The sequence below is a fragment of the Lepidochelys kempii genome, chromosome 12 (assembly GCF_965140265.1).
Source record: "Lepidochelys kempii isolate rLepKem1 chromosome 12, rLepKem1.hap2, whole genome shotgun sequence".
NCBI lineage: Eukaryota > Metazoa > Chordata > Testudines > Cheloniidae > Lepidochelys > Lepidochelys kempii.
The window spans coordinates 25,280,218-25,305,264 of NC_133267.1; the positions used below are offsets into that span (position 1 = coordinate 25,280,218).

Genomic DNA, 25,047 nt, shown 5'->3' on the forward strand with positions numbered 1-25,047 from the left:
AGGCAAAACCTTAAGTTACAAAAAAGATACACAGACAGAAATAGTTATTCTATTCAGCACAATTCTTTTCTCAGCCATTTAAAGAAATCATAATCTAACACATACCTAGCTAGATTACTTACTAAAAGTTCTAAGACTCCATTCCTGGTCTATCCCCGGTAAAGACCAGCATATAGACAGACACACAGACCCTTTGTTTCTCTCCCTCCTCCCAGCTTTTGAAAGTATCTTGTCTCCTCATTGGTCATTTTGGACAGGTGCCAGCGAGGTTACCTTTAGCTTCTTAACCCTTTACAGGTGAGAGGAGCTTTCCCCTGGCCAGGAGGGATTTTAAAGGGGTTTACCCTTCCCTTTATATTTATGACAAGGGCATGGGAGTTCAGGGGGTGGTCAGAGGGGGGGCCTGTCGGGGGCAAGAAGTGGGGGGGTCGGATAGGGGTTGGGGCCTGGGCCATGCCTGGCTGTTTGGGGAGGCACAGCCTCCCCTAACGGGCCCTCCATACAATTTCAGAAACCTGATGCAGCTCTCAGGCCAAAAAGTTTGCCCACCCCTTATGTAAACATTAATCAGACCCACTGGAAAGTGACATTGCACTGATGGAATTGTACAGTTACATTGTATCCTCCAGAGACCAAATTTTTCATCTCTAAAATAAATTCTCCCCTCTCACCTCATGTAACAAAAATAAAACTGCACGTTTGAAAGTCATTGCTGTTTACCTTAGAGCAAGAACCAGGGATGTTAAAAATTAAAGGTCAGGTTATAACCACCTTATGCAGGGTGCGCAAGGTTAGAGAGGGCACAAGAAGCCATTCAAAATTGCAATTCTACAAACAGGGTAGGCTTTCTGCCAGCACCCCATAGGGTGCAAACTACCCCAAAAGCGTCAGGAAGAGATAGGGCTATGGGCTGAGTGGAACTAGCTGACTAGCAGGCATGTATGCCGCAGTCTCAAGGGACAGAGCTGCAGGCACCTTTCCTCAGCACGCCACAGTGGAGTTCCAGAAGGGCTTTGTGTCTTCAGATACAAAAACCCCTGCAGTATTAATCAGGGGAGTACAGCTTGAAACCACTACAGCCTTGGGGAACAATCTTGCCACACTGGGCTCAGATCCACCGAGCTTCTGTTTCTCACAAGCAGTCCTCTCTCAGTCTAGGCCCTTTGCAGGGTTAACGTTCCCTTTCAGCTTCTGCAGATGGGTTCTTTTCTTCCTTTTCCCACATCTGAGTCCCTGAGCTTCCTTCTAAATGAATCAACCCAGCTGGTCCACAGCAATCATCTGAGCTTTGTGTTGCTTCTGGCTGCTCTCCCTTCTTGATCTAGCTGGCATCATGAGTTACAAATCATAAGCACCCTTCCTTAGCCTTAATCCACCCTGCAGGGAGACCTGTGAGCCTTATGGATTTAACATGCTTGAAAACAATTTCAGAACAGTATGAACATCATGGGCAGAGCTTCTGAAGGGGTCTTTCAAAGAGATATTCCAGGCTGAAACATGCAGTACTATACATACTTATTCATCTTGATTATAAGTAGAATCCTGTCTTTGTATGATGAGCATTTCAGTATGTAACATTGTGTGTGACACTGGGACAACTTTTGCTGTGTTTTTAAATAGTTACTTAATACAGGCAACTAATTTTTGTTTGAGGCTCACATCTTTATTCCTGTTATTGTATTACAATTTTTATCAGTTTTATCTATCCCTGATCACACACAACGACATAATCTCTGACGTATCAGTAAACAAAGAAAATTTCAGTGGCTCAGATTATTTCATTTTCCATTGCTTTAATTTATCCAGGGAAGAGTAAAAGACAAATTAATCAAAAAAGGGAAATTATCTGATACAAAATCAAATGTTGTGCAATTTTACAAGTGAAAATATTACTGAAAAATGTTAGATGATAAAAGAGATTGTTTTAATTTTGGAAAAAGATGTTAATGTTTCTTTTCTTGGTAAGTTATTTGCACTGTGTTTGGTATGGGAGAGTGTGGTTAAGCTTTTAGCAATATTACATATATGTGTACGTACATTGAGATTGGCTAACAACCTTTGCATGTGTGATCTTTCATTTTCTGTTTAAAAACCCCCTCCCAAAGCATTAATATAAACCAAAAAACCCTACCTAGCATCATTCAAAGTCTGGTTGAGGAAACAGAAGCATGCATCTCAGGATATAATTTGGCCCTATATTTTTAACATTTCCCCATCAGACTTTTCTGATATTTGAAATCATTTATGTTCCAAATTTTATTCCAGTCCATTATCAAAATGTAGATATTTGAGGGGAATATGTCTTGCTGTTTAAAAGATACACACCATGTTGGATTCATATCTCAGAAGATGGGTCTCTTCCTGAGATACAGAGTTCTATTTCCCTGTACTTCCTCTAATACAAGATTATCCTTTACATTAAATCCCTAAATGCTATATCTAGTCTTCCCTCCAATGCCCCTAGTGCCTCAATTACTTCTGTTGGGACTTTTTCAATTGTTAATATCTCCTATTATTTAATGTAAATGATCTGGAGTTTTCCACTTTGTCACATATTTCGCTAGTTAGCAACAAAATCTCTATAATGTCCAGAGCTTTGCTCTCACTTCCCTCAATCAAACTAAAAAATGTGCTAATAAGATTAAACTTTTTCTATTGAACCAATATTATCTGGTAGAATTTTGCTGTGACAAATTGAAAGATACAAATTTAAACATTATCATTTATAACTCTGAGTGCTCTTTCCTGTCTTCAGTTATTTTCTTCACATTTTCAGGGAAGATCTCTGTCCAGAACTCCACTCTGTTCTGTTTCAGTTTCTCTGCTTTCTTTTGCTTTAAATTTAATTCCAGGTATTGGTCATTCAAATCATAGACTGGCCATTCAACCAAACCTTTGCCATTAGGATTTCTGGAAATGACAGAATGAAGAATAAAATCCCCATTTAATCTATTGAGACTAAGCAAATTCAAATGTTACAACATAATATTTTATTATAGCATTATTCTCACCCATTTCGAGCAAAGTTAGCCCAATATTTCATTATCGTTCGGCTGAGGTGTTTCTCTTCCTCCGTAGCCTCAGCTGAAAGGGAGAATATGTAAATGTAACAATTTTGTAAAGTAAAAAACCAAAACAAAATGTTTGAAATTATACATGCATAATATCAAAGCATGAGTGCATTAGACTATTCAAGATACAAGTTACAACAGAATTGCTTAATAGGGAATGACGCTTACAGATTTTTATTGATTAGATATTATTCTAGCCTGTCTAATGCTAGTATTTTCAAAGTTTACCAGCCAAAAGAATGATGAGTTGGCTCATTATATATGTTCCTGAGCATTCAGTCCTTGTTCTAAAATCATACATAAATATGTTTGCATCTCAACAGATCGTGTAAAGCTGCTATTCCTAGTCATTCCCTTAGAGAAGCGGGAAGGTACAGTGAAGAGAAAAAAAAAAAAGCTGTGAAGACAGGTTCACAGCATAGATGTGTGCTAAATTCAAAACCACATCATAGTCCTGATGCACAAGCGGAAAACTGGTTTGTCAATATACATGTATTTCCACATACAGGGTTTAAAAGATGCAACAGGGTGTAGAAAGAAAATGCCGTAAGTACCACTCTAAAGATAACCCTCAATAAAAGAATGTACGAGCTTAAATTATGTGGAAGGAAGAAGGGAAGGACAAAAAAAGTACATCAGTGTTATAAGGAAAAAAACCAAAGTTAATGAAAAAAATAACGTACCCATCTTTTCTTTGTTAGCAAAAGTACTTAGTTCAACGAAGTGAAAAGTGTGGGTCGTATTTGTTTAAAAGACAAGTATGCATCCATACTGTGAAATAGGTTTACTTTACAATGAAAGGATAATATCTGAAAGATGAGTCCTTACCCGTTATGCCTGTATCATCTCCCAAGAACGGCATACCAAAGACAAAGAAAAGTTCATCTGAATGATCCGCCTTTACAAAATCTGGCCTAGTATCTTTAAAAATACTGGGTCCATGCTGGAATTCATAAAAGTAGAGAGGAGCGCCAGAGTCTAAACAAGATAACATTGAGAATCAAAGCCAAGATTACAATTACTGTGCTTAAAATCAGATCAACAGCTAAATCAAACAAAACAGATAATAAATAATAAATAAACAGATAATAATAAACAGATTAATAAACAGATTAAATCAGATCAACAGCTTCATGCATGTTCTGAAATCTCTTTTCATATTTTAAAAGGCTGCAATAGATTAAATCTTGAAATCAGATGCTGACTAAAATTCTAGCTCAGCTAAGGTTTAGAATCAGTTGTTTCTGAACTAGATTTCAGAAAGTACAAGAGGCTGGGGTACAAGCAGACTAAATTCACTGATTTAATATCCCTCCCGTCCTCTCCTTCTATCTAAAAAACACACACCACCACCCAAAACCCGACAATAGTATTGGATACAGAATAATTAGAACTAAATGAACTTGGAGCCAATATTTTTTTTATCTGCATCCAATACTAAATGAAGAAACAATGTTTTGGCATATTGACTGAAAAATATGAGGGCGCTACCATAGGAGAAACATCCATTAGCTCCTGGTTTAGGTGAGGAAATCCAACCTCAGTGTTAACATGTTATGTTCTTTCATGTAATTTATTTCTGCTGCATAAAACTTGATCCTGCCTAACTCTAGAGTACTCTCTCCAATATTAGATACTAGAAAGAGCAATAGGATCTAGTAACCAAGAAAGCGTTGACAAAGTAAAGGTGGGCTAGACTGAAGAAGGATAACCAGTACAGTAACTCCTCACTTAACGTTGTAGTTATGTTCCCCAAAAATGCGACTTTAAGCGAAACTATGTTAAGCGAATCCAATTTCCCCATAAGAATTAATGTAAATAGGAGGGTTAGGTTCCAGGGAAATTTTTTTTTTTGCCAGACAAAAGACTACACATACACACGAAGTTTTAAACAAACAATTTAATACGGTACACAGCGATGATGATTGTGAAGCTTGGTTGAGGTGGAGGAGTCAGAGGGTGGGATATTTCCCAGGGAATGCCGTACTGCTAAATGATGAACTAGCAATTGGCTGAGCCCTCAAGGGGTTAACTCATTGTTAATGTAGCCTCACACTCTAAAAGGCAGCAGGAATGGAGGGAGGGGAGACAGCATGGCAGACAGAGACAGACACATACACCGTGTGTCTGTGTGTGAGAGAGAGAGATGCGCATTTCCCCTTTAAGTACGCTGACCCACTCTTAAGTACACTGCCTTGTTAAGTTAATCAGCAAGCTGAGACCACAGCTGCTGCCAGGAAGCTCCCTCCGTCCTGAGCCCTGTCGTGTGTCCCCTTGCTCTATGGAGATGGGTAAGCAGGGTGCAGGAGCAAGGACACCCTGACATTAACCCCCTTCTTCTCCCCCGCCCCAGCAAGCAGGAGGCTAGGGAAGCAGTTCCAAGGCAGAGGGCAGGAGCAGCACAGGACAGTGGGGGAGGGACAGCTGAACTGCAGGAAATTGATAGCCAGCTGGGTGGCTGCTGCACAGGGAACTTAGGAGAGTGGGGAGCTGATAGGCGGCTGCCAGTCCACCTGGTTCCAAGTCCCCACCAGCTAGCTGCATCGGGCTGCTCTTCCTGCAAGCTGTGGACAAAGCAGGCAGCTGCCAAATGACGTTATAAGGGAGCATTGCCCAACTTTAAACGAGCATGTTCCCTAATTAATCAGCAATGTAACAACGAAAGAACGTTAACTGGGAAGACTTTAAGTGAGGAGTTACTGTACCAAGTTTTACTCTTCAGAAAGCACAGTCTAAACTGGAGAAAAATGCAGACAACATTTTTTCCAAACAAAGGGAAATAAGGGCATGAATCAAAGCCTACTGAAGACAACAGAAGTCTTTCCCTTGACTTTCCATTTGGATCAGATCCTAAATGAGGATACTTGTCCTAAATGAGTTTCTCCACTGAAAGAAACAGCATAGGAGGAGAGAGCAGCATGGCAGAAAATTATCATGTGCAAGTGCCAAATCTTGAATCAATGAGAATTTTGGCATAATACAAATTTAGTGCTACAATGATTTATTCTCAGCTGAGTGCCAACTGGGAGTTGGTCTGAATTTTTGCCGTTGATTGGAAATTCACCTCTATGATATTTAGACACTTGAAGAGCTGGAATAACAAAGAGGAAATCTCCCATCAGATCCTGAAATCGGTCTCGCAGCTCAGCAGGATCATCTGTGTCTCCTAAATATTCATCTGCTACCACAGACACAGATTCAGATGGAAACTTCTGTAATGAAGGATGGAAATACAACATTAACGGCAGCGTTTAGTGTGCTTCTCTCTCTCGAGTTCTTTCTCAGTCGTGAATTAATAAATACTATCAATTGGTTTTTTATTAGTGCTGGAGAAGCCAAAAGTGATGTGGCGTTTTGGAACATCACTCTGGACAGTAGAGATTCAATGTATACACATTCCCTAAGGAATACAATTATAAAACAATGTAATAGCTATAAACAAGAACAGCAAAAGAATAGTCATACACAGCTTATGTTAAAGGAAACCACCTCTTTGAAGGGGCTGGAGGGGCACAAAAGATACTATTAGTTTCAGTGTGGGAACCTTCTTTTATTTACTCTCCTTGTGCCTCATATTATATGGCAGTATGGAGCCAACAATTCCTAATATTCCATCCTTTCACAGGGGATGACACCAGAGGAGCCACAGTTAGGTCTGGAATCCACTACTAAGCCACTGAATGCATAAATACGGCAAAAATGAGATCTCGCCAATAGCATCATATAGCCCCAAATGTGGAGTGGGTTTAAAATGAATATTAAAATATCACCCAAATTAACCTGCTGGTCTCTTACCAGTTGTGAAAATGTCAGCTGCAATGATGAGATTATGGTTTGTTTCTCCATCCCTTCTTCTATGCCAGAAAAGTTAAGTGCCTGTATAGTTAAAATATAGTTTTTCCTTTTTATATTGATTAAAATGATTTGATACCATGTGATATTTAATTCATAACTACTTACTGCTCCATTTTATACTAGCCAGTAATTATGATTAATCATTTATTAAATATAAACTTATTCTTTAAATACGAAATTATTTAAGTAACCGGAAAAATGCTTGATGGTTGAGCAGATGGGCACCAAAAGTTGTGACAGTCTGAGTTACTGAAAGCCATTTGGACATACTGATACCAGAGATCAGATTTAGTACCATTCTCTGAAGACAGTTTGACAGCACACGTTAAAACATGTTCCTTTAACAAAAATTACATGTCTAAAAGTCTTCACACAAAAATTAGAGTTATTAATCAATGACAATATAAATTGTGGGATTAATCAAAACTCTCACAGAACACACGACATATTGGCAGTGTGTTCTAGGCTCCTGGCAAACTCTTTGGAAAGACCAATAAATGTACAATATGTTTAGACTCTGTGAGACAGTGGAGAAGATATTAAAACATTTGCTGGGAGATGTCAACCCCCATGCATTTAAAAGAGGGGCAAGGCTAATTCAATATGAACCTGATCCATAGTCCACTGATAGCAATGACATCAAAGAGTGCTGTCTGATTTATAGGAGTAAGAACAGAGTGTAGACAATGTAGAGCAGGGATGGCAGAGCTATATTTAAAACACTACATGTTAGGGGACTGTACTTTGATTCTGGTCCTATGGAACAATCTCATATTTTGTAACACAGGAATTAGTGTAGAAAAGTAATTAAAAACGTCTTACTGAAAGAATAAGCCAGCCATATTCATGGTTATTTACTCCTATTATATATGGGAGAGTACTGAATTCTTTGGCAGCCAGCAGCTCTTCGGGTTTCTTTGGCATAAACACACCATCTATAACTGCAAAGAAATATGCCCCTTGCTGTAAGAAAAAAATCAATATATTATTTTATAATTATTTCTTCCTCTAGATGACACTGAAAAATTCCCACTGCTGAGCCAAGCCAAGCCGAGCCAAGACTAAAATAAGTACTCACAAGTTCTAACATTTTACAATCCAACACAGAAGAGGGTTGTAAAAGCCATTAACAAAGCCCTCAAGTCTCAGGCTATTTTTATTACTTTGTCATGTGCTTCCTTGTGGAATATCTACACAATGTATGTGTGGGGTACGTTAGGTCTATTTCACCTTTTCCATGTCAGAAATATGTGGGTGCATGGAGGGAAAATATGGCAGAGTTTTGCATACTGGGAAATAAATAAGGAGGGTTACAACAAAATAAATACTAGGTGTGAGATTTTCACCATTCTGTTGTCCTAACTCTGCTCCCACTGAAGTCAATAATAAAACACTCATTTATTTCAATAGGAGCAGTTAAGTTGGACCGAGAACTTTAGAATGTTCCATTCCAGATGGCCAAGATTAATACATCAGCTGAATGTACCTTGGAAATGTGTGTTATTAGCTTGATTTGTATAAGATGTATAGTTAAGACTTCAATAATATGGAAGAAGAATTTCAAAGAACCTTTCACATGACTATAAAAAAGAGAGGATGGTAAATTCCCAGCAGTGGCATTTATACTGCTGTGTAACATACTTTAATTCTGCCTTCTAAGAAAAAAATGACTCTGGCACTGGAAACATTCCCTATGAGCTAGCTATATTTCCCAGTTTGACAGGGACAATTAATTTATTTTTCACAACAGGTGAGCAGCAGCACTGACCCGAAGAGGCAAGCCCAAGAACATGAAAATAATCCCAGGTAAGGGTGTGGCCACATGCTAAAATGAGCACACATACGTCCAGTATTTCTGGAATAGAGGATATATTTTCTTGCAATTCAAACATACATTTCTGGAACAACATATCTGGAAATGACAGAATGGAATCGAAAATGTGGCCTCACCTGGTGTTTAAAATTGAGGGTGCCAAGATTTTGTTTCCATGACTAACACTTAGTGCACATAATATCTGGTTTGCATACTGAAACTGCATTTGTGGATGCAAATCTGGTAGATGCCTAAGTCCTCAGAACACTGCATGTCTCTGATCCCAGGCTGAGTTTAGCAGCAACAGCAACACTGCTAGACCACGGAGGTTGGAAACAGAGAAGAAGCTTCTCTTCTAGAAGGCTCTTTATTGGCCTGGCCAATAGTCCACTGGACAGTTGTTGGCTCCCCTGTAGTCTCTGAAGGCTGAAGTGAGCCTTCTGGACACTTCTGGAAGATCATAGGATTGGGGAGAGGGTCAGCCAATTGTCCCCTAAGGACTTCTGGGCCACAGAAGAGAGTTTTAAACCACCAGAACTTCCTTCTAAAGAAAACATTAATGGTCTTTTAACTTTATATTTGGGAGCTCCACTGTCACTAACATACTTCCTAGGCCAACTCTCCATTCCCCACAGCTGCTGCTGTTCCTCTTTTTCCTCTCTACCCTGAAATCCCCTTCACAGAAATGGAGGCATTCCTGAATTCACTCTATCTGCTGACAGCTGGCTCTGTGAAGCCTGCTTACTTTCCCATTCTAATGCTTGATACAGAAGCCTCGGAGTGCAGATGTACTATAAATAATCAGAAATAAAACTGCAATAAACGTTGCGTGGGTGTAGAATCAGTGGGTAGCAGAATAAACAAGTAATAAATGTCATAAAATTAAAAATGGGCTTGAATCCAAGTCCTGGATTCAGATACTCTTGGACTTTGTGGAGTTTGAAATGTGGATTAAAATTCTGCAGCTCAGTGGACCATCCTTGTATGAAACACTCAGTCCTGGTCTATGCTAGGAACTTGTGTCAGTCTAACTACATCACTCAAGGGTGTGGATTTTCCACACCCTTGAGTGACATAGTTATACTGACCTAATCCTCATTGTACACAGCACTATATCAACAGGAGGGCTTCTCCCATTGACACAGCAACCACCTCTTGGGGAGCTGGAGTACCTACACCAATGAGAGAAACTCTCCTGTTGGTGTAAGTAGCATCTTCACTGAAGGGCTACAATGGCACAGTATAAATGTAGACAAGCCCTAAATATCAGTAACTGCAGTAAGGGCCCAATCCAAAGCCTACGGAAGTCAATGGGAGTCTTTCTACTGAGCTTAATCAGCCTTCTGGCAGCTCCCAAACTAGCAACTCTCACCTACCTTCATTAGATCAGCACTCAGGGTCATTATTTCCTTATCCATTTTCTTCCTTAAACAGTGAACCATGGCAGAACTGGTTGTCTCACAGCCAGATATATTAGCGATTACCTGCAACTGTTAATAAAAAAAAAAACGGATGAGAGAGGTGTGATAAAAACAAATCATCCATCAATAACCAAAACTGCTCTAGTATGATGGATTTTAAAAAGTGCCCGCCACAGACAAGTTACCAGTGTGCAGAGGCAATTAGATGCTTCCTATGTCAACTCTCCATTCCATACATCTCTTGCCTTAGATCAAATGGTGGGTGTGTCAAAATATAGATACACTCAGATTATGGTGTATGGAGATATGAACAGGAGTCTGCAGGCCCCATGTTTGAAGAATACTTTCTGTTTTCTCGGCAATATTCAAAGCAAAACAGGCTATTTATAAAAGCTTAATCTTCAACAGATATATGCTTTGATGGGTCTCAGTTGTAATTCTGGGGTAAATTCGGGTTCCTTTGATTGCAGTCATTTTTCTGTTCCCTTTGTAATGTCTATGGCTTCCTTGTCTCCTAACATTTTTTTTAAAAACATTAGAAAAGTCAAGTTCTAACTCCTATTTTTCCTCCCGGATTCGGAAAGTAACAGCACAGGACACTGACTTCTCCCAGTTCAATAAATGAATCTGTTGAGTTTGGCAGATTATTGCAGCTCAGGCATTAGCCTCTTGTGATGTTACATTCAAAGTCTTCCTACAATTGCAGAGGTCCTACAGAAAAAGAGGGAAATCAGAACCTGATATTTTCAGTCTACAATTTTTGTTGAAGTAGGAGAAACTATAAATAAAACCTTTGAGATCATCTTTCTCCATCAGGAAAGAACAGGAGGGTGCAAACATATGGTGGTTAATTTGAAAGTCAGTTTTGAAAAGGTCTCAGGCACTGGAAACTTGGTATTTTAGAGAAATACGGTTAAGGTAATACTGAAAACTTACGTTAGCAATGGCTTGAGCATGGGAAATAAAGAAGCCAGGAAGTGGAGCAACTCCACTTTCTGATATGGCTTTATGGAACAAACCTTTTGACAATGGAGATAAAATCTACAAATGAAAAACAAGAATATAATTTACATGTTAAAATGCAGATTTGATACAATCCATGACTGACTTTACTTCAGAAGCTAGATTTAAAAGTGAGGCTTGATTCTAGACCAGGGATCGGCAACCTTTGGCACGCAGCCTGCCAGGGTAAGCCCCCTGGTGGACCGGGCCGGTTTGTTTACTTGCCATGTCCGCGGCTCCCACTGGCCGCAGTTTGCCACTCCAGGCCAATGGGGGCTGTAGGAAGCGGCAGCCAACACATCCCTCAGCCCGTACCGCTTCCCGCAGCCCCCATTGGCCTGGGACGACGAACCGCGGCCAGTGGGAGCTGCGATCAGCCAAACCTGCAGACACAGCAGATAAACAAACTGGCCCGGCCCGCCAGGGGGCTTACCCTGGCAGGCCGCGTGCCAAAGGTTGCCGATCCCTGGTCTAGACTTACTTAGTGTTCTTAATACAAAGGTATTTATTGGAAACGTACATGTGCTCCAACACTGAATGCTCCTGCAGACTCTCCAAATATAGTAACAGACTCTGGATCTCCTCCAAAAAACTCAATATTTTCCTGAACCCACTGCAGAGCTGCCACTTGATCCAATAAGCCCCAGTTTCCACGAGCATGTTCATCACCAGTACTGAAATCAGAAGTGTATATAGGGTATCAGTTGTAAAACCACCGGCTATTTATTCCTTATTGTCTGGCATACAATACTGGCTCTACAGAACAAAAACCATGTGGATACTTTATTCTTACACCAGCTTATTCAAAGTCTATTTCTGAGCCCCAACGTATGGCTTTGAGTACTACAGGCCACTGCTGATCATTGCTTGACTTTCAAAGGAATAGTTTTGCACTATACATGTGAACTCCAGACAACATAATATTACAGACAGAGCATTTAGCAACAGGCACATATCAAGTTACATTATAGGTTTAGGCTGACCAGATTAGCTTTCTGTATTTTATAATTTTTTGTTTGACTGTGAATTTTTAACTGCTGTCAGGGCATCCAGAGTAGAACGGGATATGTGCTTTTTGTCATTAAAAATGAAAGGTAATAATAAAATTAATTACTTGGAAAAAAGATGCTGTAATTGTGCAGTAAGAAAGGTTCACTCATCATGAGCGTACTTCCTATCATGGTGGGTGTGTGTGTGTGTTAGTTAACAGAGTATCTGGTTTGAGCAGATTCATAGTAACAAAACATGTCTCACCTAAAGAATCCAATGATACCTAATCTATACTGGACAGTTACTACCACCACATTTTCATAGGCGGATAATGCCGACCCATCATATATCGAAGCCCCACCTATCATGAAAGCTCCTCCATGGATCCACACCATAACCTGAAAAAAGCAGGATCAGTTACAACTATTTGTAATGATGAACTTGCTAATTTTGTAATAAATGACAAAAACAAATCAAAGGGTTGCAGGTTGCAATTTATATAAACAGGATTATTATTTTTAAAGCAACAGTTTAGTTTTAGATAATGCTCAACAAAGAGAAAACAAACTCTTGTTTATGTACAACATTTACTCTGTTAGAAGTGTGACAAGTGACCCATGCTAAGGACCAATACATTTTTATTTACTTTTGTCACCAAGACCATGATAATGCATTTTAAATATCCTTTTTACCCAGTGTCATTCACTTATATTTATGTACAGTGCTTTGACATTTCAAAGGGTATCAGAGGCTATTTACGCTAACCAAGTTATCTTATTGAAATAATGTTCAGCATTTTCTTTTGTTCGATTGTTCGCTATAATTCATATATGGCTCTTCACTTTGTATTTCTAACAAAGGTGCTCCTGCCCTGTGACTCAGCAGAACTAGGATGATTATTTTTTATTATTTTACAGCACCCAAGGGAGTGATGAACATCTTGCAATATAGATAAGAAGACATGATCCCTACTCTGAAAAGCTAATTTCGGATCTGACACAATGAAAAGGGGTAAGAGAACAGTAGTGGGAAGCTGAGAGAGGAAGGACAGGTTAACGTTAGTAGGTTAACATTAGCAGGTTAAACCATTAAGTAGGTTTGCTTACAGGTAACTTAGCCTTCTTGTTTGAATGGGCAGGAGTGTAAACATTCAGATATAAGCAATCTTCAGAAACTGTTAAGGGAGGTAATTCAGTTTTTAACATTCTTTCTATTGTCTTTATCCACTCCATGACTTGTAGGCACCTTTAATGATATAATGAAAATGCCAGTGTTCAGTAAAATGATAGCAACACATGATCATAATATTAGTTTTATCTGATACTAGATTTCTGACAATAGCATTTCTAAAGCTGAACACAATTACAGAGTGATCCAAAAATTCACAACACCACATTAATCTTGAAATAAGGAAACCAGCTTTAAGTAAGAATTGCAATTGATCTGAGTTACAACAGAAAACCCCAGTCACCTATATCCTCCTGGCATTATAATCATGTAGATTTGCCTCTTACTTTGAACACATATTATTTTTGTTTCTGCACAACTCATGAAAGTCAAGATATAACCAAAAGAGCTCTTAAAGCTTCAGGTTGCCTTATCAAAGTTCAACTCAGTGGATCAGTGGGGGAATCATTTTGCTTGGAAATGTGTGAAACAATAACTAAGCTATCAACTTATTTTCAAAAATACTACAAAAGGCATTATTTGGAAATATTCAGTATACAAGGGGCTGCCTGCTCATTTACAGCTCCCTCCAGCCAATATGCTGGAGATGTTGGATAATGAAGTCAACAGCACAGTTGTTTATAAACTCCTACTGAAAATAGGTTTCAGAGCAGCAGCCGTGTTAGTCTGTATTCGCAAAAAGAAAAGGAGTACTTGTGGCACCTTAGAGACTAACAAATTTATTTGAGCATAAGCTTTCGTGAGCTACAGCTCACTTCATTGAATGCATCCGATGAAGTGAGCTGTAGCTCGCAAAAGCTTATGCTCAAATAAATTTGTTAGTCTCTAAGGTGCCACAAGTACTCCTTTTCTTTCTACTGAGAGTAGTCTCCCTGACCTCAGTTGAGTCTGCATAGCAGGAGGAAGAGGAAGTGGGAGAGAACATCACTGATGAACAGTGAAAATTATTTATTGCAATGGCCATAAAATTGAAATTACAGTTAAAAATCAATCACATATAAAATCTTTTCCAGACAGCTTGACCCCACTTAAACTGACCTAGCAGGGCTTACATTCCAGATTTATTTACTGAGGGCAACATTAACTAGGTTGGCAGAGTATCCAAAATTTAAATGTAGACTCTTATTCTCATTTTATTTTTCTAAAATAAAGCAACGGTTTTCACAGCTCACACTCAAATGGATCTCTAACGATATATTAGTGTTGTGATGTTACTGGGCTATTTTAGTAAAGGACAAGGACACCATTCAATTCACAAGAGAAACGACTGGAGGATTTTAGGAATTTCACATTTTCCACTTTGGGACCCACCATTATCATGCAAACACATTCAATAAAGCCGAACTCCTTTGCTAGGATACATAATGTTACACAACCTCATTAACCAAAAAAAGGCATACATGATGCAATTCAGATTCATTTACTAAACAGGGTAGATAGGCAAAGCCTAACACAATCGGATCTTACATTGGTGGGTAGGAAATTGCAGCTCTCAGACCTTTCCATGGCTCTGCTTGTTGTGGTGGGGAAAATCTCAGGGATCCAAGAGGTGGTTTTGCAAAAGGAATTCCAAGAAAAACATTCACGAGCCTGTCTGCTCCTTTCACGCTGGTCTGTTTTCCTTGAAGTCGCCCATATTTGGTAGTCACTTCTGGTTGTGCACCTTTATGCCCTGTGCAACATATTGATAAGATATTAGCACATTCTCAATGAGGCAGATTTCCCAGGGCATCAAGTGCTGCTCAGACAATCTTCCACTTTTTTTCCAGGAAAACCTGCCTTACAGTGAAATTCTTGTAAGTATTGTAAGAAGTTGTACTTGTAAGAAATACCAAGAAGCTCAATCTATTTACATTATCCAAGAAAAGGTTATGAGATGATTTAATCATAGCCTATAAGTACCTACATGGGGAGAAGATTTGAGATAGTAGAGGGCTCTTTAACCTAGCCGACAAAGGCATGACAAGATCCAATGACTGAAAGCTAAATCGAGACTAGATAACCCCAGACTAGAAATAAGTTGTAAATTTTCAACAATATAGTAATTAATCACTGGAACAACTTATCAAGTCATATGATGGACTCTCCATTATTTTATGTCTTTAAATCAATATTGGATGTCTTTAAAAATATATGTTCTAGCTCAACCACAAGATATGGGCTTGATGCAGGAATTACTGGGGGAAATTTAATGGCCTGTGTTATGCAAGAGGTCAGACAAGATGATCCCAATGGTCCCTTCTGGCCTTACAATTTATTAATCTTTCTTCGATGCTTTTAGCATAGTCCTTTTATTTGTTTGCTATCATACATCAAAGTAAAAGTACTGTTAAAATAATTACTTCTTCCTTTACAGTATTTCACTATAAGAATTTTATGGTATTTCCAATTCCGAAGCAGAAATATGCTCTGATAGTGAGAGTTGGGGTGTAATTAGGAATAGGCTGCAAGTTTTTAAAAAACAACAAAAACGATGGGTTATCTGATCCTATATGGTTGAAAAGTGGCCAATCACCACTTTGATTACTTAGCATACTCCCCTGCATGACCTTTCATCTATCTCACTGTTTTGTCTCTTGTAGAACGTGAGCTCAGACACTGTTCGGGTGACGCTGGTAACAAATAATTATCTTAATAAGTAAGAGGGATTTATTCCCTTCAGTTGACCCAACATTGTGCCTAAGAAAACAAATGGTTCCTTCCATTGTGTTCCCTCAGCAGGTCAACTATTGTCCCGATCCAGCAAGGTGCTGGGTACCTTGCAGGATAAGGATACATGAGGCCAGATTCAGGAATCACACAACAGCAGGTTATATGATCATGCAGAGCACTAACTCTCAGGCCTAAGGGTTGGCTCAAACTAGGTATTTTACTGATCATTTTTTAAAGCTGCTTTACAGTTGAAAAGGGGAAAAAAATGTCTGCGCTAGATATTTTAGGAATACCTTCAAATATGTTATTGACCTCTTGCTTTAGTCACTGTTACTGACTGCTTTGGCTTAAAGGATTTCTTTCTTTTGGGTGTTAATCTTTCTCTGCTTCATATGTACTTCACAGAGAAGCTGTAGCCTGAAATTTTCAAAGCATCTAAACCATTTGGATGTCTAATTCCTATTAATTTTTAATAGGTTTTGGTCAAAGCCCTCTACACCAACATTCCACACAAAGATGGACTACAAGCCGTCAGGAACAGTATCCCCGAGAATGTCACGGCAAACCCGGTGGCTGAACTTTGTCCTCACCCACAACTATTTCACATTTGGGGACAATGTATACCTTCAAATCAGCGGCACTGCTATGGGTACCGCATGGCCCCACAGTATGCCAACATTTTTTATGGCTCACTTAGAACAACACTTCCTCAGCTTTCGTCCCCTAATGCCCCTACTCTACTTGTGCTACATTGATGACATCTTCATCATCTGGACCCATGGAAAACAAGCCCTGGAGGAATTCCACCATGATTTCAACAATTTCCATCCCACCATCAACCTCAGCCTGGACCAGTCCACACGAGAGATCCACTTCCTGGACACTACGGTGCTAATAAGCGATGGTCACATAAACAACACCCTATCCCGGAAACCTACTGACCGCTATTCCTACCTACATGCCTCCAGCTTTCACCCAGATCACACCACACGATCCATTGTCTACAGCCAAGCTCTACGATACAACCGCATTTTCTCCAACCCCTCAGACAGAGACAAACACCTACAAGATCTCTATCAAGCATTCTTACAACTACACTACCCACCTGCTGAAGTGAAGAAACAGATTGACAGAGCCAGAAGAGTACCCAGAAGTCACCTACTACAGGACAGGCCCAACAAAGAAAATAACAGAACGCCACTAGCCATCACCTTCAGCCCCCAATTAAAACCTCACCAACACATCATCAAGGATCTACAACCTATCCTGAAGGACGACTCATCGCTCTCACAGATCTTGGGAGACAGGCCAGTCCTTGCTTACAGACAGCTCCCCAACCTGAAGCAAATACTCACCAGCAATCACACAACACAACAGAATCACTAACCCAGGAACCTATCCTTGCAACAAAGCCCATTGCCAATTGTGTCCACATATCTATTCAGTGGGCACCATCATAGGGCCTAATCACATCAGCCACACTATCAGAGGCTCGTTCACCTGCACATCTACCAATGTGATATATGCCATCATGTGCCAGCAATGCCCCTCTGCCATGTACATTGGTCAAACTGGACAGTCTCTACGTAAAAGAATAAATGGACACAAATCAGACGTCAAGAATTATAACATTCAAAAACCAGTCGGAGAACACTTCAATCTCTCTGGTCTCTCGATTAGAGACCTAAAAGTGACAATTCTTCAACAAAAAAACTTCAAAAACAGACCCCAACGAGAGACTACTGAATTGGAATTAATTTGCAAACTGGATACAATTAACTTAGGCTTGAATAGAGACTGGGAATGGATGGGTCATTACACAAAGTAAAACTATTTCCCCATGTTTATTTCCCCCACCCCCACCCCACTCCTGCTGGTATTAGCTCATCTTAAGTGATCATTCTCCTCACAGTGTGTATGGTGACACCCATTGTTTCATGTTCTTCGTGTATATAAATCTCCCCACTGTATTTTCCACTGAATGCATTCAATGAAGTGAGCTGTAACTCACGAAGGCTTATGCTCAAATAAATTGGTTAGTCTCTAAGGTGCCACAAGTACTCCTTTTCTTTTTGTGAATACAGACTAACATGGCTGCTACTCTGAAACAAATTCCTCGGGCAACTTTGAAAATCTCACCCATAATTTATTGTTTGATTTTCTTTGGTCTTTGCACACATACAAGGTAATGATAGTCTGCAGAATTCTAGATGGCATGGACATCTTTTAATAACTTGTGTTCAAAGAGTCTCTTCTTTACAAAAAGTGGAGTACATAATACATTCAGGAAAAGGCTTATAAAAAGCATTACTCAACTTGGTCTTTCTGTAAAGACGTGTACACCTTTAAAACTAAAACAAATAAAAATGGCAGCTACATTTTTATTAACTGGAAAAAAATACAAACTGGTATCTTCAAACTTAGGTCCAATCCTGAACTAATCCATATGGGTATTTGTGAAGAACCTCATTTATTTCAATGGGTTTCTACACAGGAGTAAGAGTCTTCTCTGTGCACATGCCCTTGACTGTCAGCATTTTCAGGCAAGGAATATGTCACTTTCTATGTTTTTAAAGTACAATGTACATTTGCTACACTACATACATGATTTGCAACAAAAAGGAAGTAGTAGAAGTGTTTACTAACTTCTCACTATAGTAAAGAACTTCACATTATTATTAATACATAAAGATACTACTATCATTTTCATAATAAAATACTCCATAAACCTTTTGCAGTGAGGTGCAGTTTCTTAGGGTTTAACTTATTAAATGTATGTAATATGGATATTTTTCATTTCTTCCTCTTCTTTCTCCCATTCTGACTTTTCCTTAGACTTCAGGTGGTTATAGGTCAGCTCTGACCAGCAGAAGACAGTGTGCTATTTAGCACAATTTATCACGTAGATAAGCATTTCCTTATGTATCCAACTTTTCAACTAAAGTCTTTGAGCCTGATCATGAGAGATGCTGACTGCCCTCAACTAAGTCCATGGGAAGCAAAGGCATAGGCATTCAGTACTTCTGAGAGGTGTTGGTACTCCATAGGACCTGGTCCTTTGACTGAAATATAAAAGTTAATTAGGCAGAACGCTGAACTCAGTATCGAATCTACTGTGGCAACATAATCATTTTTTAAACAATAAGAATCTGTCTATTCTCACAGTTTTACCATGTTGGTTTGTACTTTTTGTATGACTGACTGGGCTCACTATAACCAGAATTACGATTGGATGAATTATGGGGGCTGTACTTTAGTATTAGGCAACAGCAGCATAATGCATGACTTTTCCCACAAATCTCTTGAGGAGGCAAGTATTAGCTCCACTCAGAGTTACTAGCATCTATATGAACCACCAGAAGGCAGAAAAGACTTCATTCAACATAATTTTCCTCTTCCTGATGAATATGTAATGACTTTTATAAAAAAGGATAAGGTAAAATAGGCAACGTTTGTTATTTACTGAACACAAGAAATCAATATGTGACCATTAAACAAAGACGACATGCCTACGCTGCAGGCTTAACCCATGTTCTTACCCCTCATCATCCTCACACAAAACCCTTATGCATGTGCATGTGTTTTGAACCTATACCTTTTTGCCCATCTGGGGGTTCAGGTTAGAGCACAGGGTCCTCTTTAAGGTGGGCTCTGACCAGCCCACTTTGCAATTAAGATGTAGCCCAGGTCACAGCTCAGGTTTTGTCAGCCCTCTAAACCTGTAGTTTCTGGCCCTCCTACCTACTCACTTCCTACTTGCCTCCTATGTGCCTGAAGCTACCTGCCAGTTTATACCCACCAGGCCAGCATTTAATTCTTCATTCCATGCACCCATGCTCCATTTCTGCAGTATTCAGTTCACCTCATCCAAACAGCCCTAGAAGATGCCAAGCAAGCACGCTGCTAGCTAGCCAAAGGATCACACCAGGGTTCTGATTAACCTCTGGTGTGACTACAGCAAAGAACATGACTTTGGGAGAAGCATCCAAAATCTGCACTTGTATGATACATATCTCTAAGAAGTGGGGATCAAGCTGACAGTTGTTCAGAGGAAGGAAGGAATTAAAAACCTAAAAAGCATCTACCACAAGGCAAAGGATGGCAATTGCAAGTCTAGCAAGTGCCAAGCTAAACATAAAATCTGTTCCCATGGCTAGCGGTTACTCTCCCCTAAAGGACATGAGAACCATTATATAGGTGTGCAGCAAAGGGATTAAACTAGATTTTGTGCAACATGCGTGCACAGGAGTGATTAAATTGAATTGAAATGAAAGGCAGTGAAAGAAGGTGACCTGGTTATGTGAAACCTGTGACAAATGTATGAAAGGAGTTGAGGCATGGGGCGTCAGTGACCCGGCCCTTGGGAGAGGCTAGGCCCCAGCCCCAGCCCCTCCTCTTGTGTCCAAGGCCGCCCCTTTCTATCTCCCTTCCCCGCAGGAGCCCAGAGCACACTGCAGCCCCTGGCCCCAAGGCCAGGTGATGAAGCCCCAGCCCCGGATGGCAGCACCCCCAGCCCCAGTGTGCCCTGTGGCCCAGCCCCAGAGCGCTAGGCAGCGCAGATGCAGAGCCCCCATCCCTGGTACACTGGGCAGCATGGCTCCAGCCTCAGCCGCCCTGCCTCCCTGAAGGAGGCAGGCCAGCCAGCTAGCTAGCCTGGGCCAGCCAGGGCTGGGAACAGCAGGAGGGGGCCTGGCCTTGGGGTGGAGTGTGGGCAGGGCCACACTAGGCTGTTTAGGTAAGCACAGCCTACCTCTGCCTATGATATCTGCCGCCCTCGAAAATTTGGAGCACCCCTGGGTCTTAGTGTCCTCCCTCCCGCCTGTTCCTATCCCAGTTCTGACCCATCCTGCAGGCTCCTACCACAGTTGGCTGCTGCAGCCTGTTGACTCTTCCTCCAGAGGGGATCTAGTACTTAAAAGTGAAAAAACCTGCCAGACCTATTAGCACAACATTGAAACTGTTAAAGAGCCATTCAAGTGGTAATAAGAAAAGGAGTACTTGTGGCACCTTAGAGACTAACCAATTTATTTGAGCATGAGCTTTCGTGAGCTACAGCTCACTTCATCAGATGTATGCCGTGGAAACTGCAGCAGACTTTATATATACACAGAGAATATGAAAAAATACCTCCTCCCACCCCACTGTCCTGCTGGTAATAGCTTATCTAAAGTGATCATCAGGTGGGCCATTTCCAGCACAAATCCAGGTTTTCTCACCCTCCACCCCTCCACACAAATTCACTCTCCTGCTGGTGATAGCCCATCCAAAGTGACAACTCTTTACACAATAAGAAAAGGAGGACTTGTGGCACCTTAGAGACTAACCAATTTATTAGAGCATAAGCTTTCGTGAGCTACAGCTCACTTCCTCAGATGCATATCGTGGAAACTACAGCAGGCTTTATATATACACAGAGAATACAGCTCACTTCCTCAGATGCATATCGTGGAAACTACAGCAGGCTTTATATATACACAGAGAATATTCTCTATTTATTCTCTGTGTATATATAAAGCCTGCTGTAGTTTCCACGATATGCATCTGAGGAAGTGAGCTGTAGCTCACGAAAGCTTATGCTCTAATAAATTGGTTAGTCTCTAAGGTGCCACAAGTACTCCTTTTCTTTTTGCGAATACAGACTAACACGGCTGTTACTCTGAAACCTGTCTTTACACAATGTGCATGATAATCAAGTTGGGCCATTTCCTGCACAAATCCCGGTTCTCTCACCCCCTCACCCCCCTCCCAAAAACCACACACACAAACTCAGTATCCTGCTGGTAATAGCTCATCCAAAGTGACCATTCTCCCTACAATGTGCATAATTAAGGTGGGCCATTTCCAGCACAAATCCAGGTTTTCTCACATCACCCCCATACACACACAAACTCACTCTCCTGCTGGTAATAGCTCATCCAAACTGACCACTCTCCAAGTTTAAATCCAAGTTAAACCAGAACATCTGGGGGGGGGGGGTAGGAAAAAACAAGAGGAAATAGGCTACCTTGCATAATGACTTAGCCACTCCCAGTCTCTATTTAAGCCTAAATTAATAGTATCCAATTTGCAAATGAATTCCAATTCAGCAGTTTCTCGCTGGAGTCTGGATTTGAAGTTTTTTTGTTTTAAGATAGCGACCTTCATGTCTGTGGGAGGAGGTATTTTTTCATATTCTCTGTGTATATATAAAGTCTGCTGCAGTTTCCACGGCATACATCTGATGAAGTGAGCTGTAGCTCACGAAAGCTCATGCTCAAATAAATTGGTTAGTCTCTAAGGTGCCACAAGTACTCCTTTTCTTTTTGCGAATACAGACTAACAGGGCTGTTACTCTGAAACCTGTCAAGTGGTAATGAAGCCATTTAACAGGCATTTGCCAACCTCCAGGCATATACTGTTAATTTCTGAATTTACTGACAAAAACAGTTGTGCATTACTGTAATATTTACTCAGAACATGTAGTCTACAGGACCTTAGTTTAAAATTTGCTTTAAAAATATTTCATTAGTGTGTTGCTGAAGATTATAAAATCACATCTGAAAAAAATCCTTGCATAAATTTTTAGATGCACACTCTGAGTATTCACCTTTAGCCTGAAATGCTTGGATCTTCAAACATATAGATTTTTAAATAAATCCTTCAAAAGACCACCCTTATCTAAAATATACATGCGAGTCCGGGTTGCTGTCAGGCATAGGGGCACCAGTGTAAAAATACTGCATAGGGCTCCATAAATCCTAAGGACGGCCCTGCTGCCGCCTATGAGTTGAGGGCTTGATTTATATCATAACGTCCTTCACTTTGAGATAAAAATACTATTTCATTGTAAAATCAATGTATAGCAATAAAGAAAAGTCTTGCAAGTAACAACCAATTTCATTTACATATTTTCAGAAACAAAGAGTCCACAGCAACAGTTTCTCAAAATTTTTTGTGTGTGTGCAAAATTCCCATTGACTTCAGTATAGTCAGGACTTCACCCCAGTGTCTATTTTTCGCTCCTGCCCTAACAATTATAAAATGCTTCTAATAATTCACTCGAGTTTTGCCTACCAGTTTGCCTGTAACTAGGCACTTTGTCTTTTTGTACTCCCAGAGCAGAGGTTCACTATGTCTATGAGATAATAAATTTCATAGCACCGAATAAAATTCTACCACTTTCATTTTACAACTAACAAAAAACAAACAAAAAAAACCAGAGGAAAGCCTAGATACTAAAAATTACACTTCAACAAAATACATTCACCCTTGGCCTCTGAGTGAGGCACAGCCTCACTGTAAACAGACAATTGTGAAGGTAACACCTCTTAGTTTTGTGCAGTGTTATTATGTCGGATCATATTAAAGAAGTTCCGTATTAAAATCACAAATGAGTTTGATTCCCCAGAGTTTAAATTCCAGGGTATTAAGAGGTCTCTTGGTTTTTGGTACTGTTTCTCTCCCTCTGTGTGTGAAACTTGCAAGCTGCTAATTGCGTTAGTACATTCTAAGACAGAGTCTGTTCTCAAAGCAATTCACACAGAGAGAGCTCAAAGCAATACTCTAACAACAGAAACAGCACCCAGAGACTCCCCGCCCTTTTGTTGTATTAACAATTGTGATTAAAATAGAGATAGAGGATGTTTGTGGATGGATGCTTGGTATGGATAATAACTGAATGATCAGGGAGGTGCCAGACTAAGAATCCAGTGTCAAGGCGTCAAGTGGAAATAACCAGAGAACCCCCCGGAGGGCAGACTGGAATCCACCCAACAGCCTCAAGAATGGGAGAACCAAAGAACAAGATAACATCTGGCAGCACAGCGCCATCAGGAATGTGCTATCTGCTGATTGATTCAGCAACAGCATGATGAAGCAATTCCCATAGACTGGCATAGGAAGAAATTCCTATAAAAATGGACTCTACAAAGTGAGAACTTTGGGGTCTGATTCTGCAAACCAACTTCCAGGAGTGTCAGAAGAGCATCTGACAAGGCCCTGCTCCCTCCTCATGTCCAGGCCACCTGGCCAGTGGCTTGGCATGAGCAACTCTAAGGCTGGTAACTATGATAGCAACCTTGCAGAACCTCTGTGTGTGTGTTTGTAGGAATGAATGTGTGAATAAATATGAGATTGAATGGAATGTTATAGCTATAATTAACTGCTTACTATGATTCTTTCTGTATTCACAATAAATGTGGTATTTTGCCTTTTTCCCTTTAATAAGATCCTGCTGGTTTTTGATTTATTGGTATAACAGCTGGAGCCATGTCATCCCCAGGGTATTAGAGACAAGAGGAGAGGTAAAGTCTTTTATTGGACCAGCTGAAACGTGCAGTGCTCGGGGGAGGGGTGTTTCACACTCCTGAGTAAGAAAGTTGCAGCACTGTAAAGTGCCAGTGCAGACAAGCCCTTAGACTGTCACAACTAAATATGAGAACCAAGACAGTTTGGCATACATAGTTAGCACATATTCTGAGTCATTGGTTTTCCAACTGCAGATCGTGACCCAGTAGTGGGTCACAGAATGTAAAGCACTGGATCGTGGCAGCTCTGGTCAGCACTGCCGACCGGGCCATTAAAAGTCCCGTTGGTGGTGCTGCCCGGCTAAGGCAGGCTAGTTTCTACCTGTTCTGACACTGTGCTGTGCCCTGGAAGCAGCCAGCATCAGGTCCGGCTCCTAGGCAGGGTGGGGGGGCCCACAGGGCTCCATGCGTTGCCCCTGCCCCAAGCACCGGCTCCACACTCCCATTGGCCGCTTTCTGTGACACTTTTTTTTTGGGGGGTGGGGGGACGGAAGATTAGTTGTATATATAAGACAAAGCCCCTAATATGGGTCACCCTAACAGAATCAGACTGAAAATGTTAAAAATATCTTAAGGGTCCCGTGCTTATATCCCTTCCTGACTTTTCCCATCAGTAAAGGAGGTTATATTTACCTTCAGTTGCAATCACAAGGAACCATGCAGTACAAATCAGAGATCTGAGCAGCAAACGCCTGACAGCAGATTGCATTTTCACGTCTACACTAACCACTGCTCGTTCTCTTCTAATTGCCAAAATGCAGGCACAAAGG

General features: G+C 40.5%; 1 protein-coding gene across 1 annotated transcript; it reads right to left on the reverse strand.

Moving 5' to 3' along the window:
- On the reverse strand, positions 1-25,047 carry LOC140896313 (fatty acyl-CoA hydrolase precursor, medium chain-like). Its single transcript, XM_073307932.1, has 13 exons — positions 24,911-25,047; positions 14,808-15,012; positions 13,259-13,397; positions 12,417-12,550; positions 11,683-11,836; positions 11,097-11,201; positions 10,116-10,229; positions 7,749-7,889; positions 6,867-6,947; positions 6,136-6,283; positions 3,900-4,049; positions 3,012-3,084; positions 1-2,910 (listed from the first exon to the last, which is right to left on the reverse strand). Exons 1-13 carry the CDS (start codon positions 24,984-24,986, stop codon positions 2,724-2,726), a joined length of 1,707 nt encoding a protein of 568 aa, XP_073164033.1. The 5' UTR covers positions 24,987-25,047; the 3' UTR covers positions 1-2,723.

Bases quoted from the DNA above. Each gene is read 5' to 3' on its own strand.
- LOC140896313 (XM_073307932.1), bottom strand. From the start codon at position 24,986: ATGCAATCTGCTGTCAGGCGTTTGCTGCTCAGATCTCTGATTTGTACT. The intron at 11,202-11,682 runs GTACGTTTCCAA...TTTCATTTGTAG, and splicing joins CATTCAGTGTTGGAGCACAT to ATTTTATCTCCATTGTCAAA. The intron at 2,911-3,011 runs GTGAGAATAATG...TGTCATTTCCAG, and splicing joins GCTAACTTTGCTCGAAATGG to AAATCCTAATGGCAAAGGTT.